Source organism: Pleurotus ostreatus, assembly GCF_014466165.1.
Source record: "Pleurotus ostreatus strain PC9 chromosome Unknown scaffold_8, whole genome shotgun sequence".
Taxonomy (NCBI): Eukaryota; Fungi; Basidiomycota; class Agaricomycetes; order Agaricales; family Pleurotaceae; genus Pleurotus; species Pleurotus ostreatus.
The window spans coordinates 1,339,449-1,359,228 of record NW_023503163.1 but is presented as its reverse complement, the minus strand read 5'-3'; the positions used below and the strand labels follow the sequence as shown (position 1 = coordinate 1,359,228).

The 19,780-nt window shown below is 52.8% G+C and overlaps 5 protein-coding genes across 5 annotated transcripts; 4 read left to right on the top strand and 1 right to left on the bottom strand.

Moving 5' to 3' along the window:
• Window positions 1–53: 53 nt before the first annotated feature.
• Window positions 54–1,582, top strand: PC9H_010802 (uncharacterized protein; the record flags this gene model as incomplete). The annotated part of the gene is made up of 3 exons (XM_036780295.1): window positions 54–181; window positions 244–1,041; window positions 1,168–1,582. 3 exons carry the CDS (start codon window positions 54–56, stop codon window positions 1,580–1,582), a joined length of 1,341 nt encoding a protein of 446 aa, XP_036627678.1.
• A 1,982-nt stretch (window positions 1,583–3,564) lies between these two features.
• On the top strand, window positions 3,565–5,721 carry PC9H_010801 (uncharacterized protein; the record flags this gene model as incomplete). Its single annotated transcript, XM_036780294.1, has 7 exons — window positions 3,565–3,701; window positions 3,793–4,042; window positions 4,105–4,360; window positions 4,438–4,715; window positions 4,765–4,995; window positions 5,179–5,612; window positions 5,655–5,721. 7 exons carry the CDS (start codon window positions 3,565–3,567, stop codon window positions 5,719–5,721), a joined length of 1,653 nt encoding a protein of 550 aa, XP_036627677.1.
• Window positions 5,722–15,464: 9,743 nt separating this feature from the next.
• On the top strand, window positions 15,465–16,904 carry PC9H_010800 (uncharacterized protein; the record flags this gene model as incomplete). The annotated part of the gene is made up of 4 exons (XM_036780293.1): window positions 15,465–16,039; window positions 16,120–16,285; window positions 16,363–16,564; window positions 16,648–16,904. The coding sequence occupies 4 exons, from the start codon at window positions 15,465–15,467 to the stop codon at window positions 16,902–16,904; spliced, it is 1,200 nt and encodes a 399-aa protein (XP_036627676.1).
• A 318-nt stretch (window positions 16,905–17,222) lies between these two features.
• PC9H_010799 (uncharacterized protein) lies at window positions 17,223–18,899 on the bottom strand (the record flags this gene model as incomplete). Its single annotated transcript, XM_036780292.1, has 3 exons — window positions 17,223–18,080; window positions 18,136–18,749; window positions 18,806–18,899. The coding sequence occupies 3 exons, from the start codon at window positions 18,897–18,899 to the stop codon at window positions 17,223–17,225; spliced, it is 1,566 nt and encodes a 521-aa protein (XP_036627675.1).
• A 192-nt stretch (window positions 18,900–19,091) lies between these two features.
• PC9H_010798 (uncharacterized protein) lies at window positions 19,092–19,658 on the top strand (the record flags this gene model as incomplete). The annotated part of the gene is made up of 4 exons (XM_036780291.1): window positions 19,092–19,200; window positions 19,249–19,353; window positions 19,418–19,478; window positions 19,541–19,658. The coding sequence occupies 4 exons, from the start codon at window positions 19,092–19,094 to the stop codon at window positions 19,656–19,658; spliced, it is 393 nt and encodes a 130-aa protein (XP_036627674.1).
• Window positions 19,659–19,780: the final 122 nt, after the last annotated feature.

Genomic DNA, 19,780 nt, shown 5'->3' with positions numbered 1-19,780 from the left:
AAGCAACAACAACAACAATATCAGAATAGACATCAAGATATCCCTATACCCCAATGGCACCCCGGCCCCCGTATGCCACAGATATCCCGGACGAAGAGTACGATAGCCCGCAAGCACAGACCAGGCGACTCCGCCAGCCCAAACCCCAGGATCCCAGCGCCAGATCCTCGACCTACGATGTGTACGCTTTATCTCTCCATGATGTAGCGCGTGCAGCTCAACTGATTGGCGAAATACTACCAGATACAACAACTACCTCGCCGCTGGCGACAACAACCCAAACAGCACCCCTAACCCGAACGACCGCAACTCCGGCGTCGGCGCACTCGGTCTCGGTCTCATGACTGCTGACATGTCGGACGACGACGACGATTCCGACGACGAGCGTGACCCGCGCCCGAACGCGAAGCAGCAGCAGCAGCAAGGGGGGAGACAGGCCGCGCTTCTCGCTGCCACATCAGAAAACAATAATAATTCACGGTCCATCAATGCCAAGTCACCCCCGCCTATCGCAGCGCCAAGACCAGGCTATCCCGCCCCCATAGCCGCTCTCAACCTCGCCAGACCCCCGCCTGCCGCGTCCCCACCCTCCCCCCAAGGCCGCCAGCCGAACCCCTTCGATCCCCCCATGCAGAACCCGTTTGACGACTCCAACTCCCACAACCACAACCCGATGAACAGATCCCCCGTCTCACCAAACTTCAACTTCGAATTCGCAGATTCAGGTCCACGTCGTCAGCCCCCTGGGATTCAGATACCTAATAATGCGCGTAATGTGCCGCCCCCGCCTGCGTCCCCACGCATGCCGAACACCCCGCACCCGCTCCTCCCGCCTATGACGCCCATCACCCCCGCGTTTGTGCGCCCGACCCCAGGGCCCCCGACAGACCGCGATGTCAAGTTCCACGCTGAAGCGATCATCAGGAGCGACCACGAAGGCTCGCTCCTCCCCAAGCGCGGCGAACGCGGCGACGACTTCTGGCGCCGCTTCAGTATGATCGCGAAGGTGGAGAACGAGAAACAGACCACTGAGAAGCAGAGGTGCGTTCTCGTCCTCATTCCCTTTCATCCCCCTCTCCGCCTTCCTCTGCTTTCGCTTTCCCCTCTACTTCTTTCACGCTTCCTTACTTCAATATCGATCTAATACTAACTTCTCTTTACTCGCAGTCTCTGGCTCCGCAAGACCCAATCGGGCACGAACCGCCTCTCGCGGTGGGTCTACGTCCTTGGCATCGTGCTGCTCATCCTCATCGCTGGCGGCATCGCGCTTGGGGTGTACGCTTCGCGCAAGGACGACGACTCGACGCACGAGCCGCCGACGGTGTTCGGCGGGGCCGCGAACGAGGCGAGTATCCCGGATGTGGGAGAGAAGAAGGAGGGGAGTCCGACCGTGCGGAGCAGCTTCCATGTTCAGCCGACGAGGACGCTGGATAATCGCGCGGGCGGGTATGCGCCACAGGAGACTGGTGTGGTGGGCAGGGATGTGCTAGGGAATGTGTCGGGCGTTGTTGGGGGGATTGGACGGAGGGTCGAGGAGAGGATGGTGAAGACGCATTTGAAGAGGAGGAAGCTCGCGCTTTGAGATGAGTCGAGGGTTTTGGCTGTTGACGTTGAAGTGTTCATGCGTTTATGCGATTATGGCAATGCATCGTTCGAATTCAATCTGATCGCCTTTGCGTTTGGCTTTAGACGTTTGACTCTTCTGTTCTGCTGCCCCTTCGTGTGGTTTGGCTTCTTGTGTGTGTGTGCGCACGCGAAGGGTGTACGTAGGGACTAGCAAGACTCGAAGATATACCGATCATATACTGATTCTGGATTCTATGTGCTTAGTTGCACTTTAAATTTTGGATATCTTGGATTACCGTATTACATTGACGTCGTTCTATTCTATTTGCATTCCGCACTTTCATTCCGTATCATATCATTATTGCTCTTCTTCTATGTTTATATCCCTTGACAGAGCCTGCCGACGGCTGTGTTTTTCCTTTTTCCTACTGACTCATTCGCCTGCGTCTCTCTCTATACACCACGTATTTCCTGGCTGTCTACCCACTCTGCACGAATGACCCACCTCCTCGCCTCCTGGCCCCGCTCCGGCGGACCTTGTGCGCGGTTATCTACATGCGCAGGAAGGCTGCCTTTCGGACTCCTCAAGGCAAAGCGGGCAAGGAACAGGCTGGTCATATGAGTACTTACGTGAGTACACGAGTACCCTCCCGGTTTGATGATCTAGAATGGTATGAGGCTGGAGGCTGAGGTTTGTGAAGTTGCTAAATCCAAAATACGGTTCGTGAAGTCCGGTTCTTCGATGACCAGCGGGCCGCGTGGAGAAAGCCTGCAAGAGCTGACATCCCGTAGTACATACCATCATGGTGGTACCTGCGAGCCGTTGTGGCAGTAGGCCAGAGCTCCTGACCGATCTACGCGTTACGCGAAGGCTTTAAGCTGTCGCGCTATCGCTACTGCTTGTTGCGCTATCTTCCACTGGTATGCCTCGTTTCCTCCTCGCTCCAACGCAGCATCTCACAACAACCTTGAGCTTTACAGAACTCAACGGGGTTCAGAAACGTGACTGCGTCGATCTGCATCGTCCCCCCCCCCTCCATACTCGCGTTCACCCGATGCAAGGAGTCCAGACCACCTGACCCCCGGGCTCGACGCGACAGAACGGCACTTTGGGGAGCGTGGATTGAGGGTCGTCGAGCGGACACGGCGAAGGCCCATGGCACCATTCAATGGGAGCGTTAAGAGAGTAGGATCAGCTGTCACGAGCATAGAGGGTGATATGTGAGCTCAGGCGTGAGGGCCTTGCATATCAGCGAGTGCGTAGTAGGTGAAATATGTATATGTGCTTGGGCGCGTAGGGGTTTGGCGTATCAGTGGATCCTTTCTTCCCGGGGTCTTGTGTGGTGTCTCTCTGCAGGCCTCTCGCGTGCTCCCAAGACGTCCGTTCGTCGTCACCAGCCCACAATTATGAGGCATCGACAAGGGCCCTGCCTTGGTAAGTACCATCTTCGGCAGCTTCGAGGCGAAAAGGAGATCAATCACTCATATTCAGGTTGCTACCAACTGCTCACTGAGTACTGATAGACGGTTCTCCACCCTTCCGCCTCCCCATATCTCCCGATTTAAAGTGTCGATCTGACAATATTCCAAGTTTCCGATCAAGTTCCCGGATTTGCGCAGGGGCAATCTACCAGTCAGAACCGTGGGGACGTTACGCGTTATCTGATAACAGAACAACCAACCTCGACAAGTCCAAGTTGTTCGAACTTCGAACATCACAATACGATGCATGGTCCGGTGTCCTCATCTTGCTCGATCAGCGATCTCACCTGACGGATGTTTGATACTTACTGTTACTGCTTCCATACGCGCTCGCTTCTCTGCTCTAGGGTGCTTCACGCTGGCACCGCTCGTTCACGCGCTCAGTGAGTCCGAGTCTCGTGCCTGTGTCACTGCTCTCCGCGTCTTGTTCGCATCACACAAGCCTCGGTGAGAAAAAAGCTTCTGTCACGCTTCAAAGACTCGGGTCGTTTGATAGAGGTGAGTGTAATCCCCATCATGGCAGACCCCCGCTCAAGTGCTGTAGGAATTATTGGTGCTGGTGCGGCTGGTTTGATCACCGGCTACACCCTACTCCAGGATGGATTCGAAGACATCCAGCTGCTCACGCGCGACACGACAGTGGACACTTGGAGGTATCTGGGCAGAAGAGCGTGTCTACCCTGGGTTAACAATTAACAAGTAAGTTTAGAATCACCCTTGCAGTTCATGACTCTCAAACCTTAGTGTATATGGAGAGTTTCGATTCTCACCGCTACCCATGCCCGAGACTGTTGGCCGGCTTACTGGAGAGGACATGCGGTCATATATGTCTGCATTTGCTAACGAGTTCCTAAATGGCCGTATTCGTTGCAACACCGAGGTCCTTGAAATCAAACAACACGATTCTGGTGACCGCTGGCTCGTTGAGATCGAGGACACGCGCTCGCAGATACGTCAAGTACTGAGGTATGCGAAGATAGTACTTTGCACCGGAGTATGTTCTTCATTTTATCAACGCAGTCTCGTCAATTTTCAATTTATATAGGGCTGCAGTAGTCCGTTGATGACGAAGTCTCTCCAGCAGCCGCGAAAGTGTCCGAATTCAACGGTCCCGTAAATCACTCCTCTCAGTTTCGCTCGCAGATGGTCGATCTACTGTCAATCGTTAAGCCGATTGATGCCAATGCGCCTGATTCAGCGGGGCGGATTGTGATTGTTGGTGGAGGCAAGTCTGCGCAGGACATTGCAGCCTATCTCACGAACGAAAACCGCAAAGTATCTGTCGTATTTGAACGAGCGGACGCTGTCCTGGGTTAGCAAGGGCCTGACATATACGGGGATGCGAAGCTTTGTTGCGACGAAGGGTTTTCCAATGCTTCTCGGCTCTAGGGTTCAGCGGAATTACCCAGTCCACCCAAGTGAGGCTTTTGCAATCGACCGTTGCTCTCTTTGCCAGCCCAGACGGCTATGCAGGGCCCTCCATTCAAGCCGCGATCGCGTCAAGTTCCGGTTCCTTCACTTCTGTGTGGCAGAGCGGAGATGGGTACGCATATGGCGTAACTCACCTCGTCAATGAGGGAGCAGATACTGCGGCGACGGATATGGCTGAAAGCGAAAGCAGAGATAGGTTGAATCGAGATTCGGTGGAAGCTTCTATCGATGAACTAGTAAGTCACGACGCCCGTTCCTTTCGCTTTTAACTTATCCCGTGTACAGCTTCGCAGGCCCATCTTGGGAGCTTCCGAACATGATCAGCTGTCGGTCTGCCAGTCTATGTTGATCAACACTGAGCGTTACATCCCTGAACCTGCGCCACCATCTACCGCCGTTGTAGATGCTGCGATCACGCTTTTTTCTCAGCTATTGCCGCTTCAAGACTCGTCGTCGTCCCCTAAGATCATTGGTTCCATGGTGGAATCAACCAGGCCTAGGTCGGAAGGCCGCCGTGTCCGTCAACTCAGCCGTAGCGCTCGTCCTTGCCCTGAGAGTTGCTGGCTCCCTCGAACAGGAAGGTCCAGAGAGTGTTTAGGCAGCGGACAGGTCACCGGTTTGCTTTCGTCTTTCTTGAAGATAGACGCGTCCTCGTGATTCCACACATTGTAAAATACTGATCGCGGGCCTCTTGTTTAGGAGGCCCTGGTTGATGGCGACCCAGTCCTTCGCAAGGCGAGCAGCGAGTGCATCGGCAGACTCGCAAATATCGCAGGGACCAACTTCCTCACGAATCAAATGAAGTCTCTCGTAGATCAAGTCGTTAACAATCGGGATCCCTACGGACGCGTCGGGCGCGCCCTCGCTTTCAGTATTTACACATTCGTTGGCGGCATGACTGCTGGTCCCCTACTCAAAACTACGGTCAACGTTTTGATGTCCCTCAGCAATGACCCTCATCCTCTTGTCCATTTCTGGCCAGTGTCACTTATGCACCGTCCGTCTCAGGGACCGCAGGTTCGGCGATCATCGATTGGGAATGGAATGCCGGTTAGGCCGCGACTTGGTGGTGGCAGGTGGCAGCTGGAAGCGGAGAGGATGGCATGGCGAACGTTCACATTCATCAACCATCGGTGAGTTTAATTTACTCTTGGCTGTATCTAACGCTCTTTCAGGACGCTTGTCGATGACGCTTTCTGCTGGGCCTCAGCGATGAGAGCGGGTGTACCACAAGCGTCATGATACCCCGGGGCAACACTCCGCCCAGCTCAAACCAATCTTCGCATGGATCGAGCAATCGCAGAAATCAACGCACCCTGGCCCATGCTAGCCCTGCTCTTCTAGAGCCTACCCCTGCCTCCCTTTTCAGCAGACTCTCTTAGTACGTGGACCTCACCAATACCCTCTTCCACGTCTGCCCTGTCTTCCACGTCCGCCCTGCTGGAAGCTCCCATTTTGCCCCATGCCAGCCATGCATCTCCATTTCTTACCCTTACTCACGGCCGCCAACCGATGCTACTGATGATGGATGTACGAAAGCCGGTCGCGATCGCCGCGCCGTGTGCGTTTTTCGTTTTTTCAAGGAGCAGAGAACACTAGAGCATCAACTGATATCCGAGGAGCCGCCCTGAAAGAGGCGGACGAGTTCTAGCGCATATCCACTCACGCACCGTGCCACCATTAGGGATCGTAGCAAAATCAGAAGGATGGGTCGTGTCTATCTACCCTTCCATCTACGACCGCTTTATCCTCAATGGCGACGTCGCACTGGCTTTGATATTGTGGAGGAAAGAGAATGAAGTGGACGCACCATCTCCACGACTATCACTGCATCAGAAATCACTACACCACGCCACCAACAGCCAACAAGTCCTGGCTGCCACTCGAGAAGTCCCCCTTCTCTGCGCAGCCTCTCATTGCTTCCACTATCTGTACCTCTCCCCGCTGCCGCCATGGTGCTCCCCGCTCCAGCACTCCAGCACACAAGTACTCGGAACTTCGGAATTAGGAAACCTGTGGCTGAGCCTGCTGAGCCTGCGAGCGACAACATGAATGCCCGATGCGTATCTGAGTGCGTGTACGGGGGCGCTGTCTCCACAGTCTGCGGGTCGAACGTAGCGACCTAGTTTATCATCAAGACGTTGACTTGGGACACTTGAATTGTCTGCATAGTCGGTGAATGGGTGAATCGAGAGGCAGACGATGAGGGCGGTGGACCGGAAGAGGGAAAAGAATACTGGGGTGGTTCGGGGAACGAACTATTTTTCGCTCTGATTTCAAGCTCCAGTCTCCATCGTACATCCTGGATTCATCTTCACCCAATATCCCCGTCTCCTCCGCTTCTTCCTAACTCGTTCTCACAGCTTTTCTTTTTTTCTCCATGTCTTTGTTCCGTCTCTGCTACTCATCATATAAATATGGTAGCCGTCTATGCCTTCGGGTCGTGCGGAGCGCACGAATGTCTAAGTCAGCGTCCCCTTCATCCACGAGAATACGAGGCCTTCAACGTATCCACGAGTGGTCCTACATCCTGCTAGCGTACGAGTGGCCGTAGGGCCACAATTTCGCTCCCCTCCGTAGAAATGGCTGGTAACGCCTGAGTCAGATGCTTGGCCCTTATAAGTTCACGGTGGGAGCTCGTGGTGCATATGGATCAGCACATGCTGTGGCACTCACGTCTCGCCACTTTACCCAGGTATCACGGCAACAGTGTTGTCGCTTCTCAGGAAGGACGGCAATACATGTGGATGGCAAACGGTAGATTGATGTTACATGGACAATTTAGAGATGTTTATGTACTTAGGAAGAAATGGCCTGCGCTTTTTTGATATCTTTCCAACGAGGACCTACGGCAATATCCTGTATGTCAAGAAAAATCCGTTTTCGGGTCGACATCACCATCAAGCACGGGTAGAGCACTATAATGTGGTTTCTGAACACAGGAGGAATCCAGAGGATGCGGGCAGCTCGGGAGCCTTGATTGCCCGCATGATAAAGCCATTCTCCACGGCGAAAAAATAGACGAGGCGGGGGACATCTTTGTTTGTACAAGGCATCATTGGCGTGCACGTAACTTCCATGTCCTTTTGCTGTGTTGCTGGAGCCCGTAGCAGAGGAGGCCGCTGCGTCCTGCAGTTGCCGCCTTGTTGCAGCATCCCAGATGCGGATCGTGTTGTCGTATGACCCTGACACAATCTGCGCCCCATCAGGCGAGAACGCGACGGAAGTGACCTCGTCTTCGTGCCCAGTGAGCACATCACCAACTTGCTGGCCTGTTGCAACATCCCAGATGCGGATCGTCTTGTCGTATGACCCTGACACAATCTGCGCCCCATCAGGCGAGAACGCGACGGAACTGACCAAGTGTTCATGCCCAGTGAGCGCATCACCAACCTGCTGCCCTGTTGCAGCATCCCAGATGCGGATCGTCTTGTCGTATGCCCCTGACACGATTTTTGTCCCGCCAGGCGAGAACGCAACGGAAATGACACCGTGGTCATGCCCAGTGAGCACATCACCAACTTGCTGGCCTGTTGCAGCATCCCAGATGCGGATCGTGTTGTCATATGACCCTGACACAATCTGCGCCCCGTCAGGCGAGAATGCAACGGAAGTGACACGGCTTTCATGCCCAGTGAGCGCATCACCAACTTGCTGGCCTGTTGCAGCATCCCAGATGCGGATCGTCTTGTCGTATGACCCTGACACGATTTTCATCCCTTCAGGCGAGAATGCAACGGAAGTGACACGGCTTTCATGCCCAGTGAGCGCATTACCAACTTGCTGGCCTGTTGCAACATCCCAGATGCGGATCGTGTTGTCGTATGACCCTGACACAATCTGCGCCCCGTCAGGCGAGAATGCAACGGAAGTGACACGGCTTTCATACCCAGTGAGCGCATCACCAACTTGCTGGCCTGTTGCAGCATCCCAGATGCGGATCGTCTTGTCGTATGCCCCTGACATGATTTTTGTCCCGCCAGGCGAGATCGCGATGGAAATGACACCGTGGTCATGCCCAGTGAGCACATCACCAACTTGCTGGCCTGTTGCAGCATCCCAGATGCGGATCGTGTTGTCGTATGACCCTGACACAATCTGCGCCCCGTCAGGCGAGAATGCAACGGAAGTGACCCAGTATTCATGCCCAGTGAGCGCATCACCAACTTGCTGGCCTGTTGCAGCATCCCAGATGCGGATCGTCTTGTCGCATGACCCTGACACGATTTTTGCCCCGTCGGGCGAGAATGCAACGGAAGTGACCCAGTATTCATGCCCAGTGAGTGCATCACCAACCTGCTGCCCTGTTGCAGCATTCCAGATGCGGATCGTCTTGTCCCATGACCCTGACACAATCTGCGCCCCATCAGGCAAGAATGCAACGGAAGTGACCTCGTCTTCATGCCCAGTGAGCGCATCACCAACCTGCTGGCCTGTTGCAGCATCCCAGATGCGGATCGTCTTGTCGCATGACCCTGATACAATCTGTGCCCCATCAGGCGAGAATGCAACGGAAGTGACCTCGTCTTCATGCCCAGTGAGCGCATCACCAACTTGCTGGCCTGTTGCAGCATCCCAGATGCGGATCGTCTTGTCGCATGACCCTGACACGATTTTTGCCCCGTCAGGCGAGAACGCGACGGAAGTGACCTGGCCTTGTGCATGAATCACTAGGGGTTCTGTAGGAGGCCATATCTTTTCACGGCCGTTGGTTACGGTTATGGGAATGCAAAACTGGGTTTCGTAAAGTTGCCTGACTTTTGATGCTTCAGGGGAAAAAGTAAGTCCTGAGTAATACAACTGTGGTGCAGAGAGCATGTAGCCATTGCGAAAGCGCTTCTCAAATTTGATGAAGTCCGCTAGGATTGAGACGAGCTCTCCAGGCAAGTGTAACTATTGATAATTAGTCAACAATGAAGAGTGACAATGGAATACATCACACTCACTGATGCCCACTTCTGGAAGCATGGCAGCATCCCGCCTGGCCCATCTTGCCAGCTTTTCATGTAGCTATGGATCTCGAGCCAATACAGGAAACGATTCTTGAGAAAAAATGAAAGAGCCGTTCTCAGGTGATTAAGTTCTTCAGCCCGCGATTTCTGGGTATCGGTGGGGGTGACCTGCTCATCAAGCTGGCCGAGGGATTTGTCTAGGTGATACGCGGCACATTGACACGCATACTTCAGCTCAGGATCAAGCTTCTTGGCCCGCTCCTGGAAACCGTCGATTTCGCTGTTCAATGCATATGATGTGTCAAAACCGCACATGTTGAATCTGAGCTGGGCATTAGTGATGTCGAGACATGCCAGAGCCAGCAGTTCTTGATGGCGTGGCCCGATATCGACTGAGAAGTCAGGTCCTTTAGGCACCTTGACTGGCTCGACAAGGAAGTCGCGGAAAGAGGTATGAAGGGGTAAAACGGCCACTTCATTGGCGTCAAAGGTGCTTCCACTAAGCAGAGAGCCGAGCAAGGGAAGGATTGACTCCAAAGCTGACCGCTCTTCGCCTGACTGCAAGGCAGACCACTGCCCACATGGCTTCGAGGCAGACTGCCTTTCACGAGACAGGGTGGCAGCGGCAAGCGGCAGTAAGGTATCGCGGTGCTGTGGTGAGCGCACCAGGAATATTGATGCCATTAGGTGCTTGAACGCTTTCAGCCGGAGTTCGTTTTGTGGGTCGATGTACGCCTCCAGGACCTGCTCGTATGTTCCATACAGAGTATTGAAATCCCCAACTTCTAACTTCCTGATGAACCGTTCCCTACTCACTTGTGGACCCGTCAGCTCGGCACAGAGGAGAGCAGCACATTGGAACAAGCCCTCCGCCACATCTGTGACACGATTCACGAGGTGCGCAACATCAGGCCATTTACCAAGTTTCTCATGAACGAAGATGTGGATGTCCTTGACAGTGAGCCATTGCTCGTCATCAAGTGATATTCGCTCTATGAGTGATGAACGGTCGAGCCCCACGAGGATATCCGCATTTGGCCGGCAAGTAAAGAGAAAGCGACAATTTTGCGGAAGATCGGATGAAGACGAAAAGATTTGGTCGAGAAGGTTGAGCAAGGGACGCAATTCCAGACATTCATCCAGAGCATCGATAACGAAGACAATGGGTCTATGGCTATCCGCATGCTTCAGCCCTTCAATCAATAGAGCCTTTACTTGATTGTCAAGGGGAGAGCCTTTAACGTGCTCCATGTCGAGGGTACGCAAATAACGCAGATAGTGGGGGTCGCGTGACGCGAGGCCCCAGGCCCATGTAAGAAGAAGTTTATCGATGGAACGATTGGCCACTGATCGATTGAAAGCAAAAAAAGCCACATTGGCAAGAGACGACTGCTGTTTCTCGACGTTTCCGAGGGCTCGTGATACGGTGTGGATAATGGCCGACTTTCCCTTGCCAGCAACACCATACAGCAGCAAGGCGCGCTGAGCCCCCGGGAGAATGACCCACTTTTGAATGTGTGTAAGAATGGCTTCACGTGTGCCGTCGGCACAGGACTTCGATGGGTCAAGCCCTGCATCGTCCGCGTGGGGAAGCGAATTCACGAACAAGTTATCCTCTACGTTTCGTCAGATTTAGTTGTTTAGAACTGCATCGTACCCACCTATTTTGGTGACAATATGCAGTATGTCGCACAGCATTTCCTGCATATCCAGATCCCGGCTATGCTCAAGACGCTGCATGATGGTCCCAAGCTGCCCTTGAAGCCTCTTGATCTCTCCTTCTAAGTCGTGCAAGTTCGCAGCTGATGAAGACGATGAGCCATCATAAAGCTCCGTACAATGGAACACTGACCAATCTTGGTTGGCGACAGCGAAGCGACAAAGTAGAGGCATCGGTATACTGCTGGAAACACGTATTGATAGACTTTAGTTTGGTTCGGGCGATGTTGGTATAGCTTGCGGTTGTCCCAGTCTGCAACGAGCATGCAGGCGTCACCGACAGTTTGTAACAAGCCGGTGACGGATTCGCGGCGCTTGACGTAACCGTCGCATTCCTGAACGGAGGAGTTGAAGTCGATTCGCGCAAAAAGATGATTGAATTCTTACCAAGGCAATTGCTTCCACTAGCCCTATGATGACTTTACCAGCCGGGGTCGTAAGCTGGGTTTCATGGATAAGTCAGTTGAATGCACAAAAATGGAAATGGGCTACCTCTGATAATGCTTTCCCAACTCCGATGAAACGCTTAAGATTGGCGAAGGTAGCGAGAAAGATAGAGTTGATGGGAGGGAGATCGCCAATGCTCGTGAGCTTGGAGTCAAACTCAGAGTGAGTGGTACGCTTGAAAGTCATAACGGGGTCCTCTTTCAAGGAGCCCAACAACTCGGGAGACGTCCAGGAGACTTTGACTATCAAGACGGTCAGCACATATAGCCAGAATATACGTCAGGTACGAACCATCACCATCCAGGCAGCTCAATGGCACCTTCGTCTGGGCAAGTAGTTTCTCTTCATCCTTGTCAGTCACATAGAGCCTGATTTCAACATTCGTCGTAGGCTCAGAAAAGCTGCGCAAGATCAGAACAGCCACAGCGTCCAAAACGGCAGAACCTACAAGATCATGGGTGGGTTTGCCATCGATTTTGCTTTCTTTTTCTTCCCGAGATTTGCAAAGCTATCCATCCTGATAAGATCCGCGAAGACGCATAGACAGAGCACGAAATCTCACCAATTCGTAGATGGCTTAGGCGTAGCCTCCGTATCCCTCTTTGCAATTGCCTTGTGCAACGAATCGATTGGGTATCCCGCATCTTCAAAACCCTCGATGAACACAATGGCGCGCACCGGGCATCGGGACTTGAACACCTTGAAAGTTGTTTTTGAGAGGGCTATTGGACCGCGGCATCCAATATCTTGAAGAAAATGGTAAACAGTAGTCATGGGCAAGACAGAGGGACTCACAAGTGATTGCAGTGTAAGTAGACTCAGTGTTGCTCTGCGTCGTCGCCATCTTTCGAGTCGATGAGAACAACGAGGCAAGCGTCTCTTTTGAGCGGACATGCGTACATTGCGTGGCATACGCAAGGCATACGTGAGACCCAGCTATTGGTGGAAGCTCACCGCCTTCGGGCGCTCTTGCCATTGCAAGCCAGGTTGAGCATAACAGAGGATGAAACACATCCGTTGATTTAGTCATGTAATATTTACCCCAGTAGCTGAGCTGTGAGCAGGAGGGCCGTATGGAGGCGGGAACTGATTTCCAAATACAGCAGAACGTCAGTGCGTCGGCCAAAAATCGATTTCTCTTGCGGACTACAGATCTTCACGCTCTTTCGACACTGGTCTCGCCTTTCGCCGCATCTAGCGCGTAGCCAGTCATCTTCGCGACGGCGACCCCCAGCCCTCCCCGCTGTCTCAACAACACCAGTCGCGCGAGTAGAGCGAGGAGAAGCATGATATATTGATATCGATACGGTATCGATAGGCGCTACAATACGCCCATGGCCCTCTCGCGCTGTCGATCCGACGGCTCGGAGGTTCGAAGGTCGAGCACGAGGTCTACGCTCCGTCACGACGAGAGGTTGGGAATGCTCGCCGGAATGCGCACTCTCTTGCTTGAGCGTCCCATACCCTTACGATGTATCACACTGATAGTAGATGGAAAGTGTACAATGAAGGGTGCCGGTGAGTCGTTATCGTTATTTGTATGAATGTGGGCGCAGACAGAAGACGACGTAGGCGTGGAAGAAGGTGCAATTGGTGGTGTTCGGGGACAACAAAGGGGAGACTCCGGAGGGTAATACCACTCGATGCGAGGCGGGGAAGTATTGACTGTATCGGAGCAAACGGAGACGAATCACTGAAGCGACAGCACGAAGGTGTAGCCGTAAACGGCCAGATAACGAGTGGTTCGAGAACAGTGGGACGGGGAGGTATAGCTGTTTGCAGATTCGCTTTAGCGCGAGGAATCTCGTGCTCTTGGGATGCGGACATGGAGATGATATGGACGCTTGGGTGGAGAAGTCAAAAGAGGGCGTGTGAAGCCTGTAGTTTGAGAGGATGGAAGCCACTGCACAAGTGGACGACCTGAAGACAAGCCCGCCGCATAAGGCTTGGTTCCCTCGCCGTCTCGCCATCTACATTCACCATCTTGGATCGCCTTGAAGTCTTCACTCTTCAGTAGAGGGCCTAGGCTCGTGGAAGCGAGCGAGATGATTGAAGCGGGTCGACAAAGATGTGAGCGGGGAAGTTGGAGTTGTGGATGGACGCGGCGAGTGCGTTGGCGATTTTGAATGTTGAAGATGGAGGCTAAAGAAGAGTTCGTGGAGTCAATCAGAGAGATCGACGGCGTTGACGAGTCCCCAAACCTTGAATAAATCACGAGATCAGGACTCCAATGCCCCAATACGGAGACAGATACAACTGCGCACCCAGGACGTTGGACGGACTCGGGATTCCACACAAGGGCAGGGGCGGAGCGACCAATGAAGTGGAAGAGAACGAAGTGGGGGCGAATTCTCCAGATGGTCACGATGAGATCCACGAGGAACGTGGGGAATTCAACTCCGTGCGCCAAGTTGGTGGCGAAACGGGAGCGGGGGCGGTACGCGAGGATCACCACAGGAGCAGTGTCATCCGATGACCAGCGGACCGCGTGGAGAAAGCCTGCAAGATGGAACAACTTGGATGTGGGATGGTGGTGATGTGGCGTAGAGGTATGGTAGTGCACGCAGTGCCCGAGTCGATTAATCGATTTGTTGTGAATGCCAATTTGGGCAAAGCGTTCCCAGTCAGAAACGATAGACTAGCCCTCCGAATCGCTATACAAAGCCGCAAAAAAGAGGCGCAAGTGTGTATTCCGTGGAGCTCAAAGTGTAAACTAGTTGCCAGCTGTTTGAGGAGGTTGGCTCTGCCAATTTACTGTTCGACGGCCGCCAAATCCGCCTCAATACCCACCCACCATGGAACCTATTTGGTCTTCGATCATCCTTCAATCCACTCGGGTTCGGCATGCAGTTTATGCCTACGAAACCGAAACCAAAAACCATCAGCGTCGTAGTTCGGGCGTCGAAAGTCTACTATCTTCAAGGAGGGAATGGCAGAGAAAAGGAGCTTTATGGATTCCATGTCGCCATCAGATATGTCGTTCAACTGTAGGAATTCGATCTTCGTCTCGCAGAGCCGATCAACGGAAGAGACTAACAAGGATAGCTCGTCAAGCGGGTCCTGTAATCGATGGGCAGTTGATTTCAGCATCTGAGAGGAAACAAAGGAACGCAGACTGGACTGACATACGAGCTGAATTTAAGATATTTTATATTTCGGCACAAATCAGGGACGAGGATAGGCCACGCCTTGTTGAACGTTAACGTTCGAACACCATCAGCGAAGTTGCCATTGGTGACCGTTCGGTGAAACTGCTCGACAAGATGGGATATTTCGTTCTCCAGTAAACGTCTGATCATGGGGTCCCTGTAAAGTAGTGTTTCGACACTTCCTTTCGTGTATGGTGAGATAGAGACCATGGACGCGAGATCCAGCGAAGTGCTCGAAGATGGAGAGCCAGACTTCTGGTGGAAGTGTGGGGACCATCTTAAATCAACTTTTAACGGTGAGGACTGGCAACTTGTTTTCGTTCAAGACAGCTGCTTACCTGAGTAATTAGTAGAGATAAAGTTCATAGACGCCGTCACTAGTCACTTTCCGTGGGCGCTTACATCAGGCACTCAGCACTTGCCCTCATTCGTTGCTCATATGGGTTTATGAACCTAACCGGAAACTCGAAAGCTAGCACCATGGGTGCCATAAGGGCGCAAACGACACCCTGCAAATGTTCCTTGTTTGGCATTTATTCTGGAGTCTGCACCGCCTCTCAAATGGCAGACCTTGAGCGGATTCGTCTCCCCGTGCCACACCTCGGCATTCCTCTATTCACCCTTGGTCAGGCGACACTCTGCTCATCTTTGTTATGGTGACTTACACACAAAATTTACTGGCAGATCTAGGTCCGCCTGAAGGAGCTTGAACATTATCATGTCCCCAGGAGCACCTCCGATCGTCTACAACCACAATGAAGGCCGAGGCATCTTCAATGTGGTGCGCGGTGACCAGCAATTCACGACGACCTTGGTCATGAACCTGATGGCCCCCGCCATGTCTTCGGTGGATGGCGAGGCTGTTCCAGTCATGGAACCTTACGGACACGCTATAACATACTTACAGGATATATTCGTCCTCTTGGACCACCTCCCTCGCACTTCCTCCGTTGTATCACTTCGCGACGAAGTGCGTGGGTTTTTGCCGGTCGTTGCATGTGTGGCAAAAACAACGGAGATAATCCGTGACACTTGCCCTCAGCTACTAGCGCACGCTTTCTTCGCCGATATGGAGAACCAAGCATTCAAATACACCGAGGGGCTGGAGGAAATGAAGGTAGATATCACTCGGTTTGCGTCTGACCTTGGCAAGCGCATGGAGTCGACCTTGTGGCGGGAGATACTCCTTCTTATATTCTCCCGTCGTCGCTGGACACCGCTCTGCCAACGCGTCAAACGATACATTCAGTCTAATCGAAGTTCATTGGAGCACTTCCTGTACTTCTTTTCAGCGTTAGTCCTCCTTACTTCCTCCCCATCACCTCCCGTTTGGCACCCAACTGATCACTGCCATGACTATGAAGTCACTGCAGGCGCCTTGTGCGAGAGAAGTACAGAGAGCTAGGAAACCTCATTCAATCCGCAGGTCTAGGTTCGATCCCGCCAATACATCAACCAGAAATACGTACCATATGGGTCCGAGCGCCAGTCGGGACAGATATCTACGCCATACCTTTGGATCTGTGTACTTCCTGGAAGGTGAGCCATTCTAATTATAAATCACTTTGCCCCTATTCTATAGCCGTAACGGAACAATCAATCAACCGATTGAATAGGACTTCAAGCTCGTTATTCATCGGTACTGCGACGACGGTCCCGGTGGGGAATACATCCAGAGGAACGACTGGGCGATGGTCGAGTTGGCGGCGAACAATATCATCAATAAATCGGGCGTGCTGCGTAAATTCCTCAAACCAGGCATGCGCTTCGACGTCGGCATCATCATCAAGTTGCCCCCAGCGCTGAAATGGCGCACGTGTCCGCAGTGTGGATGCAACAACAGTCGAAGCCGCCCTAGTAATGGATGGATCCAGTGGTGTGTATTCTACATTGTTCTCTAGGCCCACTGAGGCGGATGAGTTCCAGCAAGGGGTGCGATAAGTCGTTCCTCAGCGTGTTCTCGATGTCTGCATCCAAACGGCCAGACCTATCTGCGGAGAATTTCCAAAATTCATCCGGATATGACATTGGACAGCCGTCTCGAGCATCACCTCGTTCCAGAAGAGATGCTGAGATGTACCCACGAACCAAATTCAATCGTACATTGGCGCTGAATCGGAGGTGGCCTTCCTGGTTCATTGATGTAATAGGGATCTAGGAATGTTCTCTCTTAGTCTATCCTCGATCAGCCTTCAGGATCTTGAGCTTGAGCAACTGCATCATGCTTCTATAGCCTGTATGTCCAGGTATTGCAGAGAGGAATCATTGTATAAAGTACGTATCCCGTAGTTAGAGGCAAGATGAGTGGGGAAAGCAGCCAATAAACTTTCGGAATCAATGTTAGGCTTGCGTCATTGAGATGAACGTACATATAAGTGCTCAATCCAGTATATCCGCACGGAGAACTATTATCCATCCGCAGTATTTCGATGTTCAATATTCACTACCCGAACTGGAATGGTCGTGAGCTGATATTCTAGCGGTGCTCAATACCTGACAATTGGGCTGCAGATCTTCCCGCCTTCCTACCAAACACAGCACCTGCGATAAGCCCGCTTCCCCCAGGGTAATTATTATAGAAAAGACCTCCAACCATCTCCCCTGTACAAAACAATCCTTTGATCGGGATTGACCTAGAGTCAGATTCACCCACACGGTTGGAGAGTACTTGAGCGGTATCTGCATCAATCGCCAGACCACCAAATGTGAATGTTATCCCGCATCCGACTTTGACAGCGGTATAAGGAGGTTCATCTATCGGCAATGCCCAATTAGATTTCGGGAGGGCGAGTCGTGTTAACGGTGAGGATTGCGTTGAGACGCCATCTTTGATTGCAGGGTTCCATCGCTGGGTGGCATTCGGCTGGGTTGAGGCGTTGTTGTACTGTGTCATCGTCTGCATAAAGCTCGAAGGATCTTCCAATCCCTCCTCCACCAACCGCTCGGCCAGCTGCTCCAATGTCTCCCCTGTGATTCTCCTCACGATGCCCTCCCCATACTCCTCTTCCCTCAAGTACTTCACACCCTTGCTATCCCAAATCTGGAACGCCCATCCCCCAGGCTGCTCAAGAATCGCCCTCCCGAATTTCGCGTAGGTGTAGTTACGAAAGTCCTCCCCCTCGTCGACGAAGCGCAATCCCTTGGAATTGAGCATGACGCCGAGCGGGTAGCCGGATTTCGTGAATTGGTTTGTTAGGATTCTGTTTCCCGAGTCTGGCGGGGCATGTGCGTCCCAGCAGGTACTGTGGCAGCCGGACCAGTCGCCAGTCAGTTTAGCATCTAGAGGTTTGACGAGGGTGAACCCGTCTCCGGTGTTATATGGGGTCCCCCGGACCTGCGAATGGGGTGTTAGATGTCCATTTCTTTTCGCAGTATTCATTCGCGTTAACCTTGGCTCTCTCCCAGTTACCTCCAAGATGTTCCACACGCATCTCTCTGTTCGCCTCGAATCCCCCGGCAGCCAATATGGTCGCAGGGGCGTGGAGTTGAACATCCTCCCCATCCCTCCGAACTACGACACCCACCACGCCGCCATTATCAGTGAGCAACCGCGTTGCGGGCGAGTCGAACCACACTTCAACGCCGTGCTTGGCAAGTGCCCTGCGATGTGCCACAATCAGTCCTTTCCCACCATCCTCCACGCTAAGGACCATCCCTCCCCAGAACTTCTGCTTTCCATTTATGACATACGCTTGGCGGTTAAACGAAAACACGAACGGCACTCCAACCGATGTGGCCAGCCACTCGATCGTCTCGCGCGATCCGTCGACGACGGCCCTCACCAGTAGTGGGTTAGGTTTATTGGCACCGACACGCATGATATCGGCCGTGAAACTGTCGGCGGTGTAGGGCTCCATGTCGATGTTATCAACTTGTTCAGCGGTGACATTGTGAACGAATGGCAGAAGATCGTGGAGGCCTCCGTGGACAGTGCGATGCGCTCCAGCCGTGAAATAACCGTTCCCTCCTACCCACTCTTCTGGGGCCTTTTCGACCATGAGAACTAGAGATGCGATAAATCAGCCCATTGGTCGCGTTAAATTTGAGCTTTTACCTTACCTCGTTTGCATCCCGCTTCCGCTGCGGATATGGCAGCGCAGCTACCTGCGTTGCCTGAGCCCACCACTATGCAGTCATAGTGGTAATCAGTCATCTCGCTGATGTGTGAATACATCCTGGCTCATGAGACCCAGATAGTATTCCGAGCCACATGCTCGTGAGATGAGTTGGTTAGAAACGTCTCAAGCAATGCACTGTTTATTCTTGGGATATCGGCCCCTGACTTTACTTACGTAATCCACCCTCTTCGAGGCAACGCAACTTTGGAGACCCGGGAGTCTCAGCAATGGCGAACACAGACCCCGGTCGTCCAAGTCCCTCCTCCTCCGCCATTCCACCACCTCCAGGCTACACACCGCCTACCGGGAACCTCCCTACCGACGTATACAATGTACGTTCGTCGTGACCCAGTACCCGATTCAACTAACATTGCCTGCGCGAAGGAAAGAGCATCAGAAATATAGGCCAAATACCATGCGCGCGGAATAGTCTCCTCAGTGGAATTGCCAGCGGAGTGGGCATTGGCGTAATTAGAGGCCTTTCTGCAGGTACTGTCTCCACTTGTTTATTATTCACGTCCGATATTGATGTTGGTCTTGAATTGCTTCGAAGGACCCCTTGTTGCTGGCCATTGGGCTATGGCGACGTTCACTGTGATTTCCCTGGGCTCGTGGTATGCGTCTTATCTATGCGTTATGTCCACGTTCAGCTCACGTTCGAACGCAATTTCACCAGGCATGTCTGTCAGAGACAAATTCGCCGGGAGCAACAGAATGTCCAGAAAATCATTGAATCGATACCACAGCGAAGTCTAAAGAATGGAGGCGCGACAACGCCTCGAGCAACGGAATAGAAATAGGACCTAGCGCAAGCATTCTACATCTATGTGGCGCTGGTGTGGGGGCTCTGCGGTCGAATCATGCTGACGAAGCCATGCTCTAGATAGAATCATATACCTCTCAGTATATAGCTTCC